The sequence below is a fragment of the Stigmatopora argus genome, chromosome 3, assembly GCF_051989625.1.
Source record: "Stigmatopora argus isolate UIUO_Sarg chromosome 3, RoL_Sarg_1.0, whole genome shotgun sequence".
NCBI classification, from domain to species: domain Eukaryota; kingdom Metazoa; phylum Chordata; class Actinopteri; order Syngnathiformes; family Syngnathidae; genus Stigmatopora; species Stigmatopora argus.
This window is the reverse complement of record NC_135389.1, coordinates 15361488-15380083: the sequence shown is the minus strand read 5'-3', so window position 1 is coordinate 15380083 and position 18596 is coordinate 15361488. Positions and strand designations below refer to the sequence as shown.

At 40.1% G+C, this 18596-nt stretch overlaps 3 protein-coding genes across 15 annotated transcripts in view; 2 read left to right on the top strand and 1 right to left on the bottom strand.

Moving 5' to 3' along the window:
• LOC144071546 (pleckstrin homology domain-containing family A member 7-like) overlaps positions 1-12453 on the top strand; it is a 52324-nt gene extending 39871 nt beyond the window's left edge. For 9 of the 10 annotated variants that reach the window (XM_077596749.1, XM_077596758.1, XM_077596751.1 and 6 more), the window contains 15 exons: positions 1304-1357; positions 2290-2355; positions 4472-4552; positions 4631-4780; positions 4909-5010; positions 5127-5238; positions 5754-5884; positions 6129-6326; positions 6563-6653; positions 6729-6823; positions 6902-7093; positions 11101-11253; positions 11322-11455; positions 11623-11753; positions 12240-12453. In XM_077596749.1, coding sequence (XP_077452875.1) covers positions 1304-1357; positions 2290-2355; positions 4472-4552; positions 4631-4780; positions 4909-5010; positions 5127-5238; positions 5754-5884; positions 6129-6326; positions 6563-6653; positions 6729-6823; positions 6902-7093; positions 11101-11253; positions 11322-11455; positions 11623-11753; positions 12240-12262 — 1713 coding nt within the window. In that variant the 3' untranslated portion in view covers positions 12263-12453. The remainder of the gene's footprint in view (positions 1-1303; positions 1358-2289; positions 2356-4471; positions 4553-4630; positions 4781-4908; positions 5011-5126; positions 5239-5753; positions 5885-6128; positions 6327-6562; positions 6654-6728; positions 6824-6901; positions 7094-11100; positions 11254-11321; positions 11456-11622; positions 11754-12239) is intronic. The other variant, XM_077596750.1, reaches the window with a different exon arrangement.
• c3h11orf58 (chromosome 3 C11orf58 homolog) lies at positions 12337-14013 on the bottom strand. Its single transcript, XM_077596769.1, has 5 exons — positions 13845-14013; positions 13507-13590; positions 13175-13235; positions 12833-12942; positions 12337-12757 (listed from the first exon to the last, which is right to left on the bottom strand). The coding sequence occupies exons 1-5, from the start codon at positions 13896-13898 to the stop codon at positions 12545-12547; spliced, it is 522 nt and encodes a 173-aa protein (XP_077452895.1). The 5' UTR covers positions 13899-14013; the 3' UTR covers positions 12337-12544.
• Positions 13582-18596, top strand: part of LOC144071549 (transcription factor SOX-6-like) — a 75523-nt gene continuing 70508 nt past the window's right edge. For 3 of the 4 annotated variants that reach the window (XM_077596762.1, XM_077596763.1, XM_077596760.1), the window contains exons 1-2: positions 13582-13717; positions 15275-15467. The gene's annotated coding sequence lies outside the window, so the exon portion shown is untranslated. Of the gene's footprint in view, positions 13727-15274; positions 15468-18596 lie in introns of all 4 variants that reach the window. The other variant, XM_077596761.1, reaches the window with a different exon arrangement.

The following is an 18596-nucleotide window of genomic DNA, read 5'->3' as shown; positions in this document are numbered from 1 at the left end:
CATTTCTACCAGGTGTGCAATTAATTTGACACTCCAAACGTGTACTTTTTCCAATAGGTGAAAAAGTGGGCAAATGTACAGTGGTACCTCGACATACGATCTTAATCCGTTCCAGGACTGAGATCGTATGTCGAGCTTTTCGTAACTCAAGCGAACGTTTCCCATTGAAATGAATTGAAAACAAATTAATTCGTTCCAACCCTCTGAAAAAACACCAAAAACAGGATATTGGATTGGAAAAAATGTTTTATTTCTTCTAATTCGCCATCTATTAACAAAGTAACACATAACTAGTGGTTTAATAGTAATAAAATGTGTTTAATATAACTAAAATTGGGCGGATTTCGCCGACGGGAGAGAGAGACGCACAGAGGGGGCAGGTTGGGGTTTCGGGGGACTTTCCACGACAACGCACTCGTAACGGAACAAACAAATTTAAATTAACTTTATTAATATATACAGACACACTCAAACATATGTTTAATGTAACTTTACACAAAACTGAATTCTAATTCTTTTTTTTTTTTTTTACCTTCGTTCTGGGCGGGTTAGCTGTTTGCCACGCCTTCACCCTCACGTTCGCTATCGATGGGCTGTTTGCTGTTGTATTCCCTTCAAAATATTCCGAAAATGATGCACACAAATGTCCTCACAATAGGATAACGCACGACCACTTGCCAACGAGAAGTAGTCTTGAATGAGCGATCGCGGGAGCTAACAGGCTAAGGAAGGAATAACAGCCTACCCACGTATTGATTGTGGGTAATGAAGTTTTATTCTGAGAAAGGGTGCCATTGGCTATCGGTGTTGTGTGCACGAGTATACTTCATTACCCAGAAAGCCCTCTTTTTGCCCGCGCATGCGCGTTGTGCGATTCCTGGTCGATGCGTAGGAGAAACTCGTCTGAATAAATCGTTCAGTGCTCGTAAATATCTGTTATACACGAAAGAGATGCGGCAAAAAAAGACAGTACGCTACAATGGTAAACAGCCTCTCATGTCATGGCCACCTGGCCCTGGTCGCATCTCGAAATTTTGATCGTATCTAGGGCGAATTATTCGATCGAAATTTTCATCGTACCTCGAGCATGTCGTAGGTAGAGCTGAATCGTAGGTCGAGGTACCACTGTATTAGAATTGATGAGTGTTAATGTGCAGCAAGTGTTAAGTCATCCTTCGCAGTCCCCACCCAATTTGTTCCTTTGCCATGTTTGCTTGTGAAGATCAATCATCTGAGCATTCATACACAATTAATCATTGTATGTTGAATTATATAGTCACACAAAAATACTGTTTTTTTCTAGGTGGATGACACGTACAAGCAGCTGAAGCAGGACCTGGAGTATCTGGACTTAAAGGTCTGACCGCTTTGTATTTCTATTGGTTTTGTGTGCGCAGACACACCTTTACGAACTGATGCATGTTTGAGTCTCCAGCTCTGGCAAACCCTATGCATCTTATAAATAATCCTAATATTAACACGAATTGTAGTCTTATAACCAACAACAGCCGATGCCGTGTGACCGCGGCTCTTTTCTTGACTCACAGATCAGAGCTCTAGAGCCCCTTATCCTCGCAGTTCACAGTTTGCTACTACACTGCACTGCTGGGCCTCTCAGGGCTCTAATGACCGTAAGCTATGTGTGCGTGTGTGTGCGCGGGTATGTTTACTTCCATATCTGCGTGCTCCTTGCATGTGAAGGCCAGCGTTCAAGATTCCTTGTACAGCAGCACGTGTCTTGCGCCATATGTGTCCCACTCATTGTTGCAAACTCGCACACATGCACGCACCCAGCGATGTAGAAGACGCCGCTGTTAGTGAAGTGGGCACGGGATGGCTCGGCAGTGCATGAGTTGTGGCTGTGGCTTGGTGGTGGAAAATATGCCAGCTGCTTCTAACGCCATCTTGAAATGAGGCACCTTGTGTTGCCATTCAAGATTTTTGTGTGAATTGAAACACAATATGATCGATGACCAATATTTGTTGCAGAGGCAAACATGATTGTTTTCCCCATGAGCACGTATTAAATTGAACTTGTTAGACCTTGTTAATTGGACACCAAAATTGGCAGCACCAAGTGTGCCCAATAACAGTCCATGTGGTTTTGTGAGCGAGTTCTGTGTCCATCTTGTTCTCCGTGGCAACACGTGTTGTGATAAATTTAGTCGTCGTTGTCATGCAGCTGAGGTTGCGTCAAGAGAATTGCACTCAGCGTTCAATCTGCATCCTTTCTGCGCCATTTTTATACCTTTTAAGGAAGATGTGAAATATAGATTGGTCCTTTTACAGGTAGCTGGAAGTCAAGCATTAAAGGAGTTGGGGAAGCCCGTCAAGGTTGCAGAGAGTGATGTAGATGTGAGTATCATTTTATTTCATATTATTACTACTAGAACTTGATTTCCGGTTGAGTGTATTTATTAAGGTAATGCTATGAAATTGTTTCAAATACACAACTTACTGTTTGTAATTTATAACATTGGCTTTCCAATACAACAATTGGTTGTTCTGCAGGTCTGACCACAACGTTAGCTCTCTTTAAAACTCAGTGGCGGTCTGTGCATTTTCTTGTAGTGCCTTCAACGAATCAATCCAACCCTCAAAAACGATTTTATGGCTATAAAACCTCTACTGCAGCTACAGCTGCGACACATAAAAAAATAATCAATAAATTAATGCTCAAAAATTGGGTAAAATCCACTTCCTAGCACTATTTAATGATTAAATACAAACACTGGAGCTCTCCACAATTGAAATATTATTTAGGAATATAGCCATATTTTACTCACCAAAAATCCTTTTTAACTGTACACAATATCCATCCTCCTTTCTTTCTTCCTTCTTTTCTATCGCCATCGAAGCTAATTCTGAAAGTCGAGCCTGTCCTGTCGTATCTCTGGCACAGTGTGTCTTGAAAATGGCTTTAAATCAACACAACAATATATTTGCTTGTGCAGCTCGCTCCAAATACAGTTTGGTAGCTCTGGCTAATCACTAGCCAATCATAGTTGGTGAAAGCGATGGCGTATCCCTACGCCTGTGACAAGGCATTGTGGTGTTGCCAACTCGAAATCTGATAGGTTAAAGCAACAGTTTTATCGACGCTTGTTTAATGCAGCAGAGCCCGCAGAACTGATTGTGAAGGTCTTGAGGCAGATTTCTGACCCTGGCAACAAATAATGGCTGAAATATGATTGGTTAAATGATTCAATATGAAAACACACATCTGGAAGCAGTGCAACCAGGGGGAAAAGCAATGAAAGGAAGCTAACAGACAATTTGGAATTATTTAATAAGTATTGATGGATAAAATATAATATATGATTCAGATATTTCTTAGGCCAGCAGAGAAGGCCTTGAGGGCCCTGACAGCCCGCCACTGTTAAAACTAGTATAACGTAAATTAATTTTATGACTAAATTCTATTTCTCTCTGACTTCATTTCACATTACGGAAAGTCCAATTTGACTTTTCCTTCTAACAGGTACAACTTGACATCATAACTCATTCTTGATCCGCAGGCATGATTACAACTTGGTTTCACCTCACAGTGCAGAATTAATACTTGAACTATAATGATTTGAGTATGCCATAGAACTTGTGTTGTTCCTCAGCCACTGTAATTAAGAATTTTACTGACCTAAAAACTTGAGTTTGATCCCCGCATTTTTTAAGTTCGCCCTTTGGGGTTTGATTTCACTCATTATTAATAGACAAGCTCCCTGACTTTGTGAAAAGTGAGCCCTGTTGTGTTTGTGAAGGCCAGAACAAATGCTTCAGTGTCTCCATATTTATGAGTGTGAAATGAATACGTGGACGACATCCAACAGTGGCACCATGGATTACATTAGAAGTACGATCAATTATTCATACAGTGACCAGTTCAAATTCCTCTTCGGAGAGCACTTTATTCCTGTTGCAACATTATTAAACAGGTGTTCGGGCTTGATAAAATGAACCAACCTTTGCTCCAGCGTAATCAGTCGTTTATTAATGAGACATTTTGCTTCCTTGACTTTAATTCAAGGTGTCAGGTAGAAGCATCCACTTTGGGTAATGACCTTAACGCGGCGATTATTCGTCTTTGCCTTTGACGTGGAACAAAGCTCACGCGGGGTATTTGCCGCACTTTCAGACTCGTTATGACTCTGCTGTTGACACAAAAAGTGAAAAATTACCTGCCCGTCTTTGTTCTTTTTTGTATTATCCAGCCTCCCCCCCCCCCCATCAACTCTTATAGCTTTTTTACACAACAGGGTGGGAGGGGTGAGTTGTTGTTTGTCAAATTTAAGACCTGTCTCACTCAGCAGGGAGATTTCCGGCTCACTTTTATTCTTTGACATTTCTTTTGAGCTTTTTTCACCACGGATTCTTGCTTTCAACACAAAAAGGAGTGCAAAGTGAATGTCAGGTGCCAGACTTGGCATGTTAGGGTTCCTACTCTAACTTAAGAGGTCTTTGGCGTCTCCTGCAGGTAAAACTGAGTCGTTTGTGTGAGCAAGACAAAATTTTGAAGGACTTGGAAGTGCGGATCAGCTCACTGAAGCAGGATAAGGTGAGGCTTTTTTTTCCCGCTGAGCATCCTTACAATATAGAAACTCCACAGAATTTAAACGGCACAACAAATGTGCAGGATAAGCTGGAGAGCGTGCTGGACGTGTCGCACCAACAGATTGAGATGTTCCAGGAGCAGCCGGCCCATGTGAACAAGATTGCGTACCAGCAGAGACTCTTGCAGGAAGACTTGGTCTCCATCAGGGCCCAGATTTCACGACTATCAACGGTATAAATGCAGGCTTTTCTTGTATATACTTGTATTTTTTTAATAGTCCAAATAAAATTAATTTAGAAATACTATTGTTTTGGATATTCATATAATCAATTTTCTCTTTTTCCCGTGATTTGCCACAGGAAATGACACAAGCCTGGGTGGATTATAGTTGGCTGGAGAGTTCAGTGGAACAGCTGAGGGCAGCGCTCCAGGCCCACATGAACCAAAGTGCCACCCCGCAGGTGAGGTCCGGTACTGTATCAGATGGTGCGACAGAATTCAAAGGAGTAAAAATCAAAACTTGAGCTGCGTGTGTGTGTGTGTGTGAACTCATTTCTGTGTACATTTTACGATGCAGCAAGAAAAGACGGAGATAAAGCGAGAGTTATGGAGGATCGAAGACGTGATGGCCGGACTTGGTGCCAGCAAAGCCAACTACAAAGTCACCGTCGAATCTGTGCAGAACCCAGGTTGGTTAAAAGGAATCGGTAATGGGAGTAAAAGTTTTATATGAACTCAATGGCTGCGTTGCTGCTGATCATTCAATCAATTGTGAAATTGACGTCTGTCGGCGTTAATGGCAGGCAATGACTTAATCATGTGGAATTTAGGTTAGTAGGTTAGGTTAGAACTTTATTTCATCCCGTATTTGGGAAATTTGAGCTAGAGCCTTTGTAATTCTTGCTTTTTTTTAAATTCATGTTCTGAGACTCTTTATATTATTTTTTGGTTTCATTTCAATCACATTTTAAATATTTATAACCTTTCTTTATAGAATTTTTATTCAAAGATTTTGAATGGATTGATCCCTGTGTAAATATAATTCCCAGTTCCTTTTAAAAGTCTAGTCATTTTCCTTTTGTGCCAAAAATCTTACTATTATTTTTTCAAATGTCCTTACAAATGCTATATAATTTGAGTACTCTTTAAATCCCTTTATTTTTAAGTCGTTTTATTATTCTACATTTCTGTTGATTCCCTTTAGAGAGGAAGTTAGTGCCTTGTGTGTCAGAGCCCAGCGTGCCTTCTTCCAGCGCCGACGTCCAGCCACTTCCTCGTACCATCGTCCCAAACGTTTTCTCACAAACGTTGCCTCACAACTTTGTGCCAAAGTGGGTAAGTCAAGTCCTGGGGCCAAATGGGTCTGCAGAATGTTGTTTTCCACAGTAAATGATTTCTTCGATACTATTCTCTTTACTGGAATCTGAACACAAATATTATGGAGCTTAAATAGCATTCAACAACAACTGCCTGGACTTGCCAGCCCTTCAGCCTACATTAAAAGTCCAATTAGTTCGGACTTTTTTTACTCATTGACGTGTGCTAACCACACTGCTATTTCAACTTCTGACGTACTCAGGCAGAGGACGCCGCGCCGCCCCGACCTCCGCTCCCTCGCCTGTACGACTACGAGGAGACGCCACCTGCCGTGCCCCCGTTGCCCAAGGAAGCATCGGCGGTCATCCGCCACACGTCAGTGCGAGGCCTCAAGCGGCAGTCCGATGAGAGGAAGCGAGACCGAGAGGGCGGACACTATGTTCTCAATGGGGACTCTAAGGTACGTTCAAAATTATTCCTTTTTTTCTATTCTACATATTCAAATCATTCAATGGCATTGATGATGGCCCTTTGTATCCTTCTCCTATCATTACAATTGGTCTGTTACTAGTGGAGGTCCAATCCATTTGAACTGGGAGGGTATCGGTCATTATCTATCAGGTCTCCCAGTTGAAATAAATTGCGCACCCACCACCATCACTTGCGGCCAATGCGTTCATTTTTGTTCAATCGCAGAGTGATTTACGTTCGTTCCTGAGTGAACCCGAGCTGCCGGCCATCACTCACCAAAACACCGACATGGACTACTACTATGCCGACCATAAAAGTACTGTTACTGTCCCTCTAATTGATTATCAGCGACTGTCGTCTTTATTTATTTGGGTCACGTTCTATCCGTCAGGTCTGTCGGGCGCGTCATGGCTGATGGCGAACCAGTCGGACACCCTGTCGTCCTTTGTAACATTGCGGAGATGCCCTGGCACCACTGTGGACAGGGTACTTATGAATTGTTTTCAGGATATTTTCATAACGCTGTTTATCGGTGTGTTGTTTTCATTGTGTGTGTTTCACCAGGAGCGACCCAGGAGTGCCCTGGATTGTTTGTCCTCCGAGTACCTGGGGGGCATGGCGCCTACCCAGCGTGCCGGTCGGATGAGCGCCGAGGAGCAGTTAGAGAGGATGAAGCGCCACCAGAGGGCGCTGGTGCGGGATCGCAAACGGAATCTCAGCCAGGGCGAGCGGTCCGGCGCTCCGCCACCTGCCCCCGTACGTTACTTACACCCCGCAGGGGCACTGGCCCCCGCGCCTCCCCTAAGAGGCCGGCCGCATGGTAACCTAGCGGGGATGCTAACACGCTAGCCGCATGAACTAACAAGCTACGAGCTAGCTTGGTTAATGCTTTAAGACCAAGAAAAAAGGCGAGGGGCTAAGAATGAGCCTTCTTGGACCCCACTGACGGACGCTGAATGTGAACTAGAGAGAAGCCAATGCGTTTATTTATCTACTGAGGGATATTTTCAGTATACATCGCAGTACAGTATGGCTGAATACTTATGAATATATTTTGTAGAGATTTGTTATATAGATTTACATTTAGATCATCTATTGACCATAGCTGGTATGGTATATCAGGTTGTTCAGAAAATGCTGGTGGCGCAAGATTGTACCCTAGTCCGCGTTTCTTTTGGTCAAAATCTATAAGTGCCTTGTTTCACACATTGTGTTTGCTTGATCCCAAATTCCTCATTATTTCAATCAACACGCTTTTGTTTTATACTCAGTTGAACACGGAGAGACAAACATTGACTCGTCTCCTAAACTCTGAAAGCAACGGTTAGGAATGTTTTTTTGGCCGTTAACATCAAACACAACAACAATGTTATTCTACTGAGGTCTGCGACAAAGGCTATCTATGACTCCAAAATGACAAACCACAAATATATATATATATATATATATATATATATATATATATATAAATCTCATCTCATTCTCTGAACCGCTTTATCCTCATTAGAGTTGCGGGGGGTTGCTGGAGCCTATCTGTGGGACACCCTGAATCGGTGGGAAGCTGATCGCAGGGCACAAGGAGATGGACAACCATGCACACTCACACCCATACCTAGGGGCAATTTAGAGTGTCCAATCAGCTTACCATGCATGTTTTTGGAATGTGGGAAGAAACCGGAGTACCTGGAGGAAACCCACGCAGGCCCGGGGAAAACATGCTAACTCCACACAGGTGGACGTGACCTGGATTTGAACCCAGGACCTCAGAGCTGTGAGGCCAACGTGCTAACCACTCGCCCCACCGGGCCGCCCCTATATATATTATATATATATATATATATATATATATATAAATCACTTCTCTAAGATATAGACCGACAAAAGTATATTTTTTTCTTCATCTTATTTTTGCCACCAAAATTGAAATACGTTTATTCCATTATTCTTTTAAGGAACCAAGATAATCTTCGGTTGGTTGTTGTTCACGAACCACTTTAATATGAAGCTATACTGATATGTGATGGCGGTTAAAAAAGGCTATAATACAAATGATATATATCTTGTCTATAAGGGGAGTTTTAACATGGGGGTAAATAGGTGGGAAACACAAAGAAAAAACTGGTAAAATAGAGGTAAAATGTGACCCATTGAGACCATTCAAAATTCTAGTATTTTGTTTTTAAAAGTACTTGATGTCAACATGGGCTAAAATATAGCCTCTGCCTTCATTTCTGTTAAATACGTGACATTAGTGTTGAGGAGCCGCCTTAAAACGATTGATGCCATAACTCCCTACTGCTAAGTTGTAAAAAGAAAACTTAAAATGCTACTTCCAAATGTAAGCATGGCTTTAAAATATGCTAACGTTCTAATTTTGTGTTCATAACCCTAACTTGGAGGCATTTAAAATGGACTGTAATAAAGTAACACTCGAGCAAATGAGCAAAAGCTCGAATTTCACTGATAAAAAAAGGCTCAAATTTGACTCGGAACAAAACTATAGGACTATAATAGTCAAAAATTACAAAATATTCGATTAAGTTGCAATTTTATTTGGAAATTACAATATGCAGAAAAAGTTAATAATAGCACAACAATATATAACATTGCAATTTTACAAAAGGTATTGAATCTGTTTGAGAAAGATTTATGTTTTTTTTTAAGTATTAAAAAATTATGGTTATTGTACGTGAATCAACCTTTATGGTTATGAGAAGAATGTCTTAATTGAGAAAGTGAAGGGTAATATAGTATTAAATATGTAAAGTGAAATTAAATTATTATTTTTATATTTTTACCTGCAGAAATGTATGTTTCAAGACTTAAATCCTAACTTTAAAAGTTACAAAGTGGAAAATATTTGCAGTATTAAATCATAAACTTATATCTGAACTATAAAAAAAGTATTTTTTAACTTTGTTTTTGATAAATATAACATTATGAAATTGTGAAACAAATCATGTGACAAGCAGCAAGAAATAACGAGGAATAAATGAAAAATATAAGACGTTGTGCTAGAACGTTACGTGAATAAAGTCCGTTATACATTTTTTTAACAACGTTCAAATTTAAAGACCTCTAATGTTCTGTGACTGATGTAAAATATTAACAGAAAAAGTTGTATGTGAAGGACAGGAAAATATCAATATATGCAAAATAAAGTCTTGTGTCAGTGAAATACGGTAAAAAAAACATCTTACTAGAATAAACTTAAAATGGCCAATTCTGTGAAAAAGTCACGACGTCAAGCTAAATGAATAAATTGATACCATTCTGGGAAAAGACTGTAATGTTAAATGAACACCGGAATAGGTATATTTAAAGAAAATAAAACAGGATAGTTAAAAACTTTTTTTTTTTAAAATTGACTTCTCAGCACTAACACAACTCTACACCACACCTGCTACTTTTGTTGTTGTTTTCCCGGAGGGGGCCGTCTGGCTCAATTAGATGTCCAGTAGAGTATGTACTCTGCAGTGCCACCTAACTGTGTCACTTACAAGCAATTCTTTTGTAGACATTTGCACTCCTCAATAAAGAGTGTCTTGCTTCCCAGGCACGCAGTTTTCCTCGTCTGTGTCGCGTGGGCTTTGGCCCCCAGGGGTCTGCATGCTCTCCGCCCACCGCCCTCCTTCCCCATCTTTCCTACCCCATCTTTCCTCCCCCTTGCCCTTCCCCATCTCTCCTTTTCTGTGTCACTTCTCCCCCAAACGCAAGCTCAGAAGTGGCCAGCTGCACCAGGAGGACGCATTGCATGGCTTTGGATGATTACTCACAAAAGTACTACACACACTCACACAAACACACACTCGGTGGTTGTAATTATAAGACACTAATCATGCCTGCCTAATGAGACTTAAATCAACGGATGGATTTATTAATCCACAATGATTTATGCCTGCATAGAAATTTAACTCACTTTCTCACAGCTTATCTTTGTCTCGGCCGTGTATGTATGAATGTTTTTATTTTATTGTATGTAAATTAGCATAACCATGAGACACATTACTTCAACTTTTATATTGCGAGAAACGATCCTTATATAAAATCAGTATATTACACAAGTATATTACATAATGATAGTAATAACATTTCTTTTTTATTTCTGTAAAAATGCATTTCTGGCCCATATGAGAAGCACAGAAATTCAGCAGTTTTAGTTTCTTTAAAATATGGTATTTATTAAAAATGCCCAAGGATAATCCTGCATTATGAAGTCTGTAATAATGAAGCCAAGACTGCTAAACTCATGTTAATTATGCCAGGCAAATACATCAATACAATCCATAAAATATTAAAATTATACTTTATTAATATTTTAATTAACCAATTCATTAAAATATACTTTTTGCGATGTGATTACTTGGACATAAGGAATTATATTTGTGTCATTTTATTATGTTGGAAAAAAATGGATTTTTAGTATTTGTTCATGAGTATCAAATGTTTATTTACCATATTTTTAAACTATAAGACACACTTAATTATCTATTCCCCCCCCCCCCCCCCCCCAAAATTGACAGAGCGCCTTATAACCATATAGCCTTATCAAGTTTTTCTTAATGAGGCCTAACCTATTTTGTTGGAGCATAACTGTATAATACAAGACACGTTGAAAAAAAATTCAGATTTTAAAAAAGTGACTTTCACTTCATCTCACAATTTGTCATAATAAAATATGAATTAAGTACGTATGGATTATGTATAATTTGCTCTCCTTGTTCTATTTGTGGAATTAAACCTCATATTACTGGCTCTCGCAGGTGCTTGATTGGCGGGAAGAGCGTCCCAGGGCCGAAGGTCAAAGCGATGAAGGGTGCAAAGAGAGAGAAGGTCCGTGGGTGACGGCCAAAGCCACTCTGATCCGAGAAGCGGACGTGGAGCCTCTAGACTACGACTATGACATCAGAAGAGAGGTCAGACGAGACCCCGGATGACCTTCGCATTGATGTTGATCACCATCTTACCGTCTTGTGACTTTCAGCTCTGCAAGCCGCAGAAGGTTTCCATCCCGGAGCGTTACGTGGAGACGGATCCGGAGGAGCCGCTGAGCCCCGAAGAAGAAGAGGAGCGAAGTCGGCGCACGGAACGGATCAGGAAACTTCTCAGCAAGTCCAAGTAAGCCAGCAGAAGCGCCCAACATCCAACAATTCCCAACACAAAAGTGCAGCAATTATATAGGACCAAGATGACGATGGATGGAAGGCCTTTTAGACCTTGATTGCTTCAGCACAGGGCAATAAACTGTATTTGTACAAGTCTTACCTGTACTTTGGTGTTTGCAGTGTTCAGAATTTGCAGTCGGCATCCGTGGACTTTAGTGAGCTTGATTCAGTTCTCCAACAGCAGGAGAAGATCATGAACGTGTCGCGGGCCCTCGCTTCACAGGCATCAAAGAAGAGCAAACTGGTAGCAGGTTTGTACTCCATGTTTTTCCATATCCTATCGAATCAAGATTTTTTACATGTGCACTAAGTATGGCAAAGAATGCCAAAGTACTGTACAGTTGAGGTGGATTTATTTGACTTTTATTTTATGTTGATTTGATTTCAATCTTTTACAACTAGGTATGTTTTAAAACAGTCATTTTTGTCCCATCCTAATGTTTATCTCTTTCAATGCCATTGAGTTATAGACATCAACTCCATGTCAGTTGTAAAGCCTGGGATTGAGTGATCATGTTTCACTGCCTTTGACGGCAAAAGACGTCCAATCTGGTTTGACTGGACTCCTATGATGACTTGATTAAGGACATTTGATCGCTGATAGCCCTCCCAGTCAAAATGGATTGGAAGTCTATTGGGCTTGTCTATCTGCTGTGAACCTTTGAATTTTTAAGGACTTTTGCAGCCATCTGTTATACAACTTGATATTTTTCTCAGTTTTTTTTCTCTTTCCAAAGCTGCAGCTGCTGCTGGCCAGTGACCACGGCCCCCACGGTTCCCCACAGGAGACGCTTTGAAAGCTGATGATCCGATTTTTGAAATGGAACACAAACATTGACAACACTTTTGTTTTATTCTTATTAAAATATAATCACCTCATAGTCACAATGTCTTTGCTACTAACACGGGTGACCAGTGGTTCACTTCACAAAATAAACGAGCAAATAAGTAGTTTGTAATGTCTCCTTTTTAACAAAATGAGTGACAGCGGGACGTGCTAAAAACAAATGACATACGCTGTGTAAAAAGTGAAAAAAGTCTCCTATGACGACTTGACAAAGGACATTTTGTACACATTTTTCCGTTCAGCATTCCCGCTTTTTTCAGGGACGCTTTTGTCCTTTTCTGTCGTGGTCTCCGCCGCCTTTGTTTCTCCGACTTTGTCCTCGGGGCTTTTGGACTCGCCGTGTGGCGTCTCTGACCTGGGCGTGTTCTGATTCGAAACTTTCTCATGAGGCACGTCAGGAGCCTCGGACTGCAGAATAACAAAAACATGTTAAAAAAAATATTCCCGTCGCGCCCTCGGCGTCACAGTGAGCGTCCTGCTCACCTCGCTGAAGCCGAGTCCACAGTGTCGCCGGTCTCGCCCCGACAGCTTGCCGTCCATGCCGCGCTGGTATTGTATTTCCAGACGCTCGCAGATTTTCTCATCCTCCGTTCCTGCGAAGCACAATATTGTCATGGCACTCGCGCACACGCCTCTCACCGGCATTCGGAGAGTGCTGCGTGGTGGCGAGGGAGGGGGGGGGAGACTTGTTAAGTGGCAGCAAACAAAGCATTCAAAGAGAAAAGTAGAAACTAACATTTTTTTTTTCTTAAACTGAGTTGCCTAGTTTTTAATCTATTGGTCAATATTTTTCTCCTTGTTTGGAGGAGGCGGAAAGTGCCTTACCACTGCGAAAGTGAGACGTGGATTTATGGTCTCCAATGACGAGACGTCCAGTGTGTTCTTTCTACAGATACAAAACAAATGATTAGACATTTGACTAGATACACATTTATAAACAGAAAAGCTAAAAAAAATGTCATCTTTAAGAGCATCCTTAGTTACTGTGTGCATTCATTTCATCTGGAGTGAGTCCATTACATGCTGCAGCACTTGTCTTAAAGGTAGCGCTTTCACGAAATTGCCCAAGTTTATTCCCATGCAAACTGTTTGTTTTGAAACGTCCTAGAATACTGTTATTACTTTTGGGGAATGGATAAACTTTGGAGAGAATCTACCTTGGAGGCGCCCATCAATCGGAGGAACTTTTGCTTCCTCTCGTCACTTCCCAGGTCAGCGGAAGCCCACTTAGTCGACTCCTCCTGCAGGTGCAAACACCAAATAAGAACAGATTGCATTGTTCTTGTATCCGGAAAACGAGCTCACTGCACACCGGCAGTCCAAATTCAAATCCACGTTATTCCTGTCTCAAAGCGAGCTGCTATGCCAGTAAGTACGGTGGGTGCAGATTGCATTATATATATTGGACATTAGCCGAGGAGCTCACGTGAAGCTAACCTTCTAGTAAACCTACAATTTATTTTCACTGTCATCGAAATCGCAATATTTGACTCACATCACTGGAGGACGCCGGACGTTTGGTGCCGTGTTTGTCACCCGGAGAAGTCATGGTGTGTTTCAATAAGGTCTCTAAACGCTACATAAATAAGAAATCTTGCCATGTAGCGATGGCTGGTATTTATGGTGTCGTCACTTCCGGTGGCTTCGCCTCCTGTTGCAACGCCGCCTCTTCTTCCCCCCTGTGGTCAAATTGTAGAATTACAAAACCAAACTAAACTTTCTACAATTTCAAATGGATGTGATATAAACAAAGTGTCGATAGATGTCGTTAGAGTAATTGCTACAACGCAAAAGAAACTTACCAGTAACTCGTAAACTTGTTTCCATCCAATCATTTTATTCAAATGTTGAAATGATGGTATTTATTTTTCAGTATAACACATAAAGGTTCTATAATGTATATTGGTGAAGTGGTACATCGTTATAGTTATCTGTCCTTATTGATTAGTTTAGACTCAAGGTTCTAATTTAAGATCTCGATTGGAAGTTTTTAAATGACATAATTCATTACAATTTGACCATAGTACATTTTTTTAAAAGTGTCATCTTCAAACACAAATATTCTTCATGTATTCGAATAACTATTTGATGGGGTTTTAGTAAGGTAGCTAATAAAAAAAAGTCTTCAGAATTTCAGGAATGGCCTTTTTTAATCTCTTTAATTTGTTAACTCGTTGACAGCCATTGGCAGCGCTAAACGTCCAATCTTTTTTGAGTTAGAAAAGCCGAGAGTAATGATTTCCTCCCAGTCAAAATGGATTGGAGATCTAACGCCATCAATGTCATTTAAAACCGAGCGTCATAATTAATCTACCCAGTTTAAATGAGTTGCCAAATGAGTTATGTGTTAAAACATAGTTTGAGATATATTAATATTATAAAAAATATTTTTTACTACTTTAAGCCGGACTCTTTTATTAATACACCAATCTCCTTAGCTTATTCAACATTTAAATTAAATAAAAAAAACAACCTCATTTTCCACCTGTTGCATGCGTGACTTTTCATATTTTGACTTCCTTTTCTTGCCGCTCGACTAACAAAATCAGTCATTTTAAACATTAGGATCCCAGATTTCCCAGAAAATGTAGGATGATCGCACTATCACTTAAATCCGCATTTTAGGAAAAAAATGTCAAAAGAAAAGCAACCCCAAGAAAAAATTTGCCAAACTTTTTTCACATTTGCCAAACCCCTGCAGACAACTTTTTTTTTTATTATCCCAAAGTTCCTTAAAGGGTATCCCCCCACCCCCCATAGTGAGAGAAAGAGAGAGAGAGCCAAAGCGAGGAAGGGAGGGAGGAGGGGTTAACTCTCCTTCTGTGGCTCTCTATCACTCACTTTCTCTTTACGTTCATATCGCACCGGACGGGGAAGGAAGGACTAACTTTTTCTTTGCTTTTCCCTCCCTTCCGTGCACGACAGGACCGGGACTCATCCAGTTTCCTACTTTCCCTGACTTCCTGCACTCTTTCTTTGGCTTTGCCCGGTGATTGAGGACCCCCCTTGACCCCCGTCCGTCCCCCGCACCCCAAGTGCGCAATGGTGTCTTTACGCGCAGGGTAGGACGCCCGTCTCTTCCAAAGTTGCAGCACGAGTCTCATCGCAACGCGTGCAGGTAAGAAGCAAGTCATGACAGCCAACCTGAACATTTCTAAGAGCGTAAAAAAGTGGAGCAATGCATTATTGCAACAATACCAAAAGAGCCTTGTCAGTTCACACCAAGCAGATGATAGAATTAAAGCACATTATCATAGTCCTGAAGCAAGAATGCACTCCACTTAAAGGAATAAAATAAAGTTGGCACAAATGTTTAGAATCACTGCAAAATCCTCAATGCCACAAAAAGTATTTTACCATAACTTTAAGCGCGTCTCCATCTACTCAAATCAGATTAGAATAATCGAATGAAATAGAATAATCGAATTAAATGCTTGCGTGTCAAAACTAGTCAACTCACATGGACTTGAAGTCAAAAGTATTTCAAAAGTAATGCCATCTTTTTTTAATCTTACATTTATTTATAAGTAGAAAATGTTAACACATTCAATGACAGTCATTATATGCAATTATGTGCAACTAGTGTGGTAAAATCAATCAATTTCCCCCAAAAGTGACTTTTGTTATTGTTTTAGCTGTAAATTAACAAATTTAATCAGTACTGTATACAGCTAAAATTATAATAACTGTAACATGCAACTGGTTTTGATCAAACAAATATTAATATTTCAAGTAGAAATATGAATATTGAGTTTATGATACTCAATGTACAACTTCATCTGTAACACACTTTAGTTCTTTCTGTAAAAAAGTTGTTGTTAGACATGCCTACACTACCGTCCGTCACTCACACTGTCTGTAAGAACAACCATCACCATAGACCCAGAATTTTTCATTCAAGTATTTGCCTGAGTGTACAGATTGAGCACCGTGTCACTGTGAAAAGTTTGTTACACTATGCTAATAATTAAGTATTAATATAAAATACAGGGTGGCATATAGATGAATTAATCCTGCTTGATGTACAAATGCTAACAATGACATCAAGTTGAAAGATTTATCTCCTAGAAATGTTTGATATCATAAGGTACATTTAAGAGCAAAAGTCGATTCAAATGTGTTGAAATATAAATCCCAGTGGTACAAATGCCCATCAGTTGACTTGGCCATGCTACAAAAATGATTAATTTGATGTTAAAATTTGACCGGCAAACCTCAGTACAGTTACTGTTGTTTTATTTTATTTAAAAAAAATGTTGATTACGACCGTCAGTCAACTCATTATTGCTGCAAATATGTTGAGAAATGGGAGGAAAACATGTTGCTCGTGACCATAAATAGAGACATGAATGCTGCACAAATGTTATACTTTCTGCCAAAATGTTAATGAAGACTTCGTAGGACTGATAATGCTGCAGAAATGTTGAATGTGAAGTCAATATTCTAACAGTGACCCACAGTAGACTCACTGATGGTCACGATTTGTTTAACTATCTGTCCCAATGTTTTTAATGGCCCCCATGTAGACTCAATAATGCAATGAAAATCTTGAATTTGAAGTCTGAATGTTAATAATGACCACAAGTACACTAATTATCCCTTTATCATCTTATCCTCATAACTGTTACGGGTACACTAAATAGTGCTACAAAAAGGTTGTAGAATTTTTTTTAAGACCAACCATAGACCCTGTAATAAAAGAAAAAAATGGACTTTGATGAGAGCAATGATAACTTGTGTATAAAGTATTTATTAATGTTGCAAAAATGTAATAATGATCATAAATAAACATTTGACGAAAGGAATAAGAATGAATTTGAGGTAAAAAAAAGTTATTACAGCATTTGACACTTCAAATATCTTACAGCTTAAGTATAAATGTAAATTAACATTTCCAACTAAAACTTGAATATAGACCACAGATAGCCTATAGCGTCACGTAATTACTTCTAAGTACAAGTTTTAAAATAAAACAAATGTATTATTTATCTATTCAGATTTTTTTTAAAGTTATGTCTTTATTGTTTTCCCGTAATTTCTCAACTATTAGGGCGTGTTTTGTATCTCCTTTTTTGCATGAACACATCTTACATACGTGACGATGTAGTGCAAATGTCATGACAGGGGTACTTCCACGCTGACCCAATTGAAAGGGGGGTTGTGGGGCTTCTTGGGAATCTACCAGGGAGAGAACACAGGGACAAAGTGGGTGGCGGTCCCATCGTATTCATTACACCCCTCTTTGGATGTGGTCCTAAAGCTTTAGTCATGTGTAAAAATAGAGCACAACAAGATGGAAGCATGAGGATGAGACAATAAGGCTGATTGTTAGGCATTGATATTGTTATGTCATGAAGTAGCAGTGCATCCCGTCTAGCAGAGGGTACGGGAGGACAAGGCAACACAGTGGGGTCTGCAGGGGACTGATAGCGGTCTCCACGGGGTGGTCCCCTCGCTACACCTCATAGATAACGCTCACTTGTGTGTGCTTTCTGCATGCACACAAACCCGAAAAAAAGAGAAAAAGAAATGTTGATGATTTTGCGCCTCAAACATACATCACAAATCATCTTGGCGAATTGTTTGCAGGAGACAATTTATAGCCCACTACGCACACACACACACAGACGCACACACACGGCCACTTTCTATCTCCTGTGTGTAAAACAATCTGAGTGGGGGTCTTGTGTGAGAGGTGGGTGGGTGTCAGAAGTTGATCTCCTATGGCATTCTGCGAGGAGCAGGTGCTGCGGCCCGACGTTCCCTCATAAGGTAAAGTGGCATTAGTGCGTCCAAATGGCAGACTTATATATAGGTTGCCAATTCAGCACATTGTCCCAAGCCTGCATAGCTGCTCTGCAAAGACTCGCAACTTTTTTTTCTCCCCCTCTTCTTGCTCACAATTAGTTGGTGCTGAAAAGAAATCTTGGTTAAAATTGCTCTTACAATGAGGACAAACTTAGCATTGGCGGTAAATTATATGCATTGCAGTGGGGGGTCGTATGTAGCACATTATTTGAAGTGTTCTTTCTTTGCTATTTTAACGTATACCAGAAGAAATATATTTTTACATAATCTGGTATAGTTATACATATCTGTTTACATTGCTGTTCTATAGCTTGTGCACAAGAAATATAATACAATATGATAAATAGAGCTACTACATTGGGTGTGGTTGTCTTGATTTGGATACTTCGGATTATTTGGTTTCTTGTAGCCCTTAAATCATTCACTGCATTTGATAGTT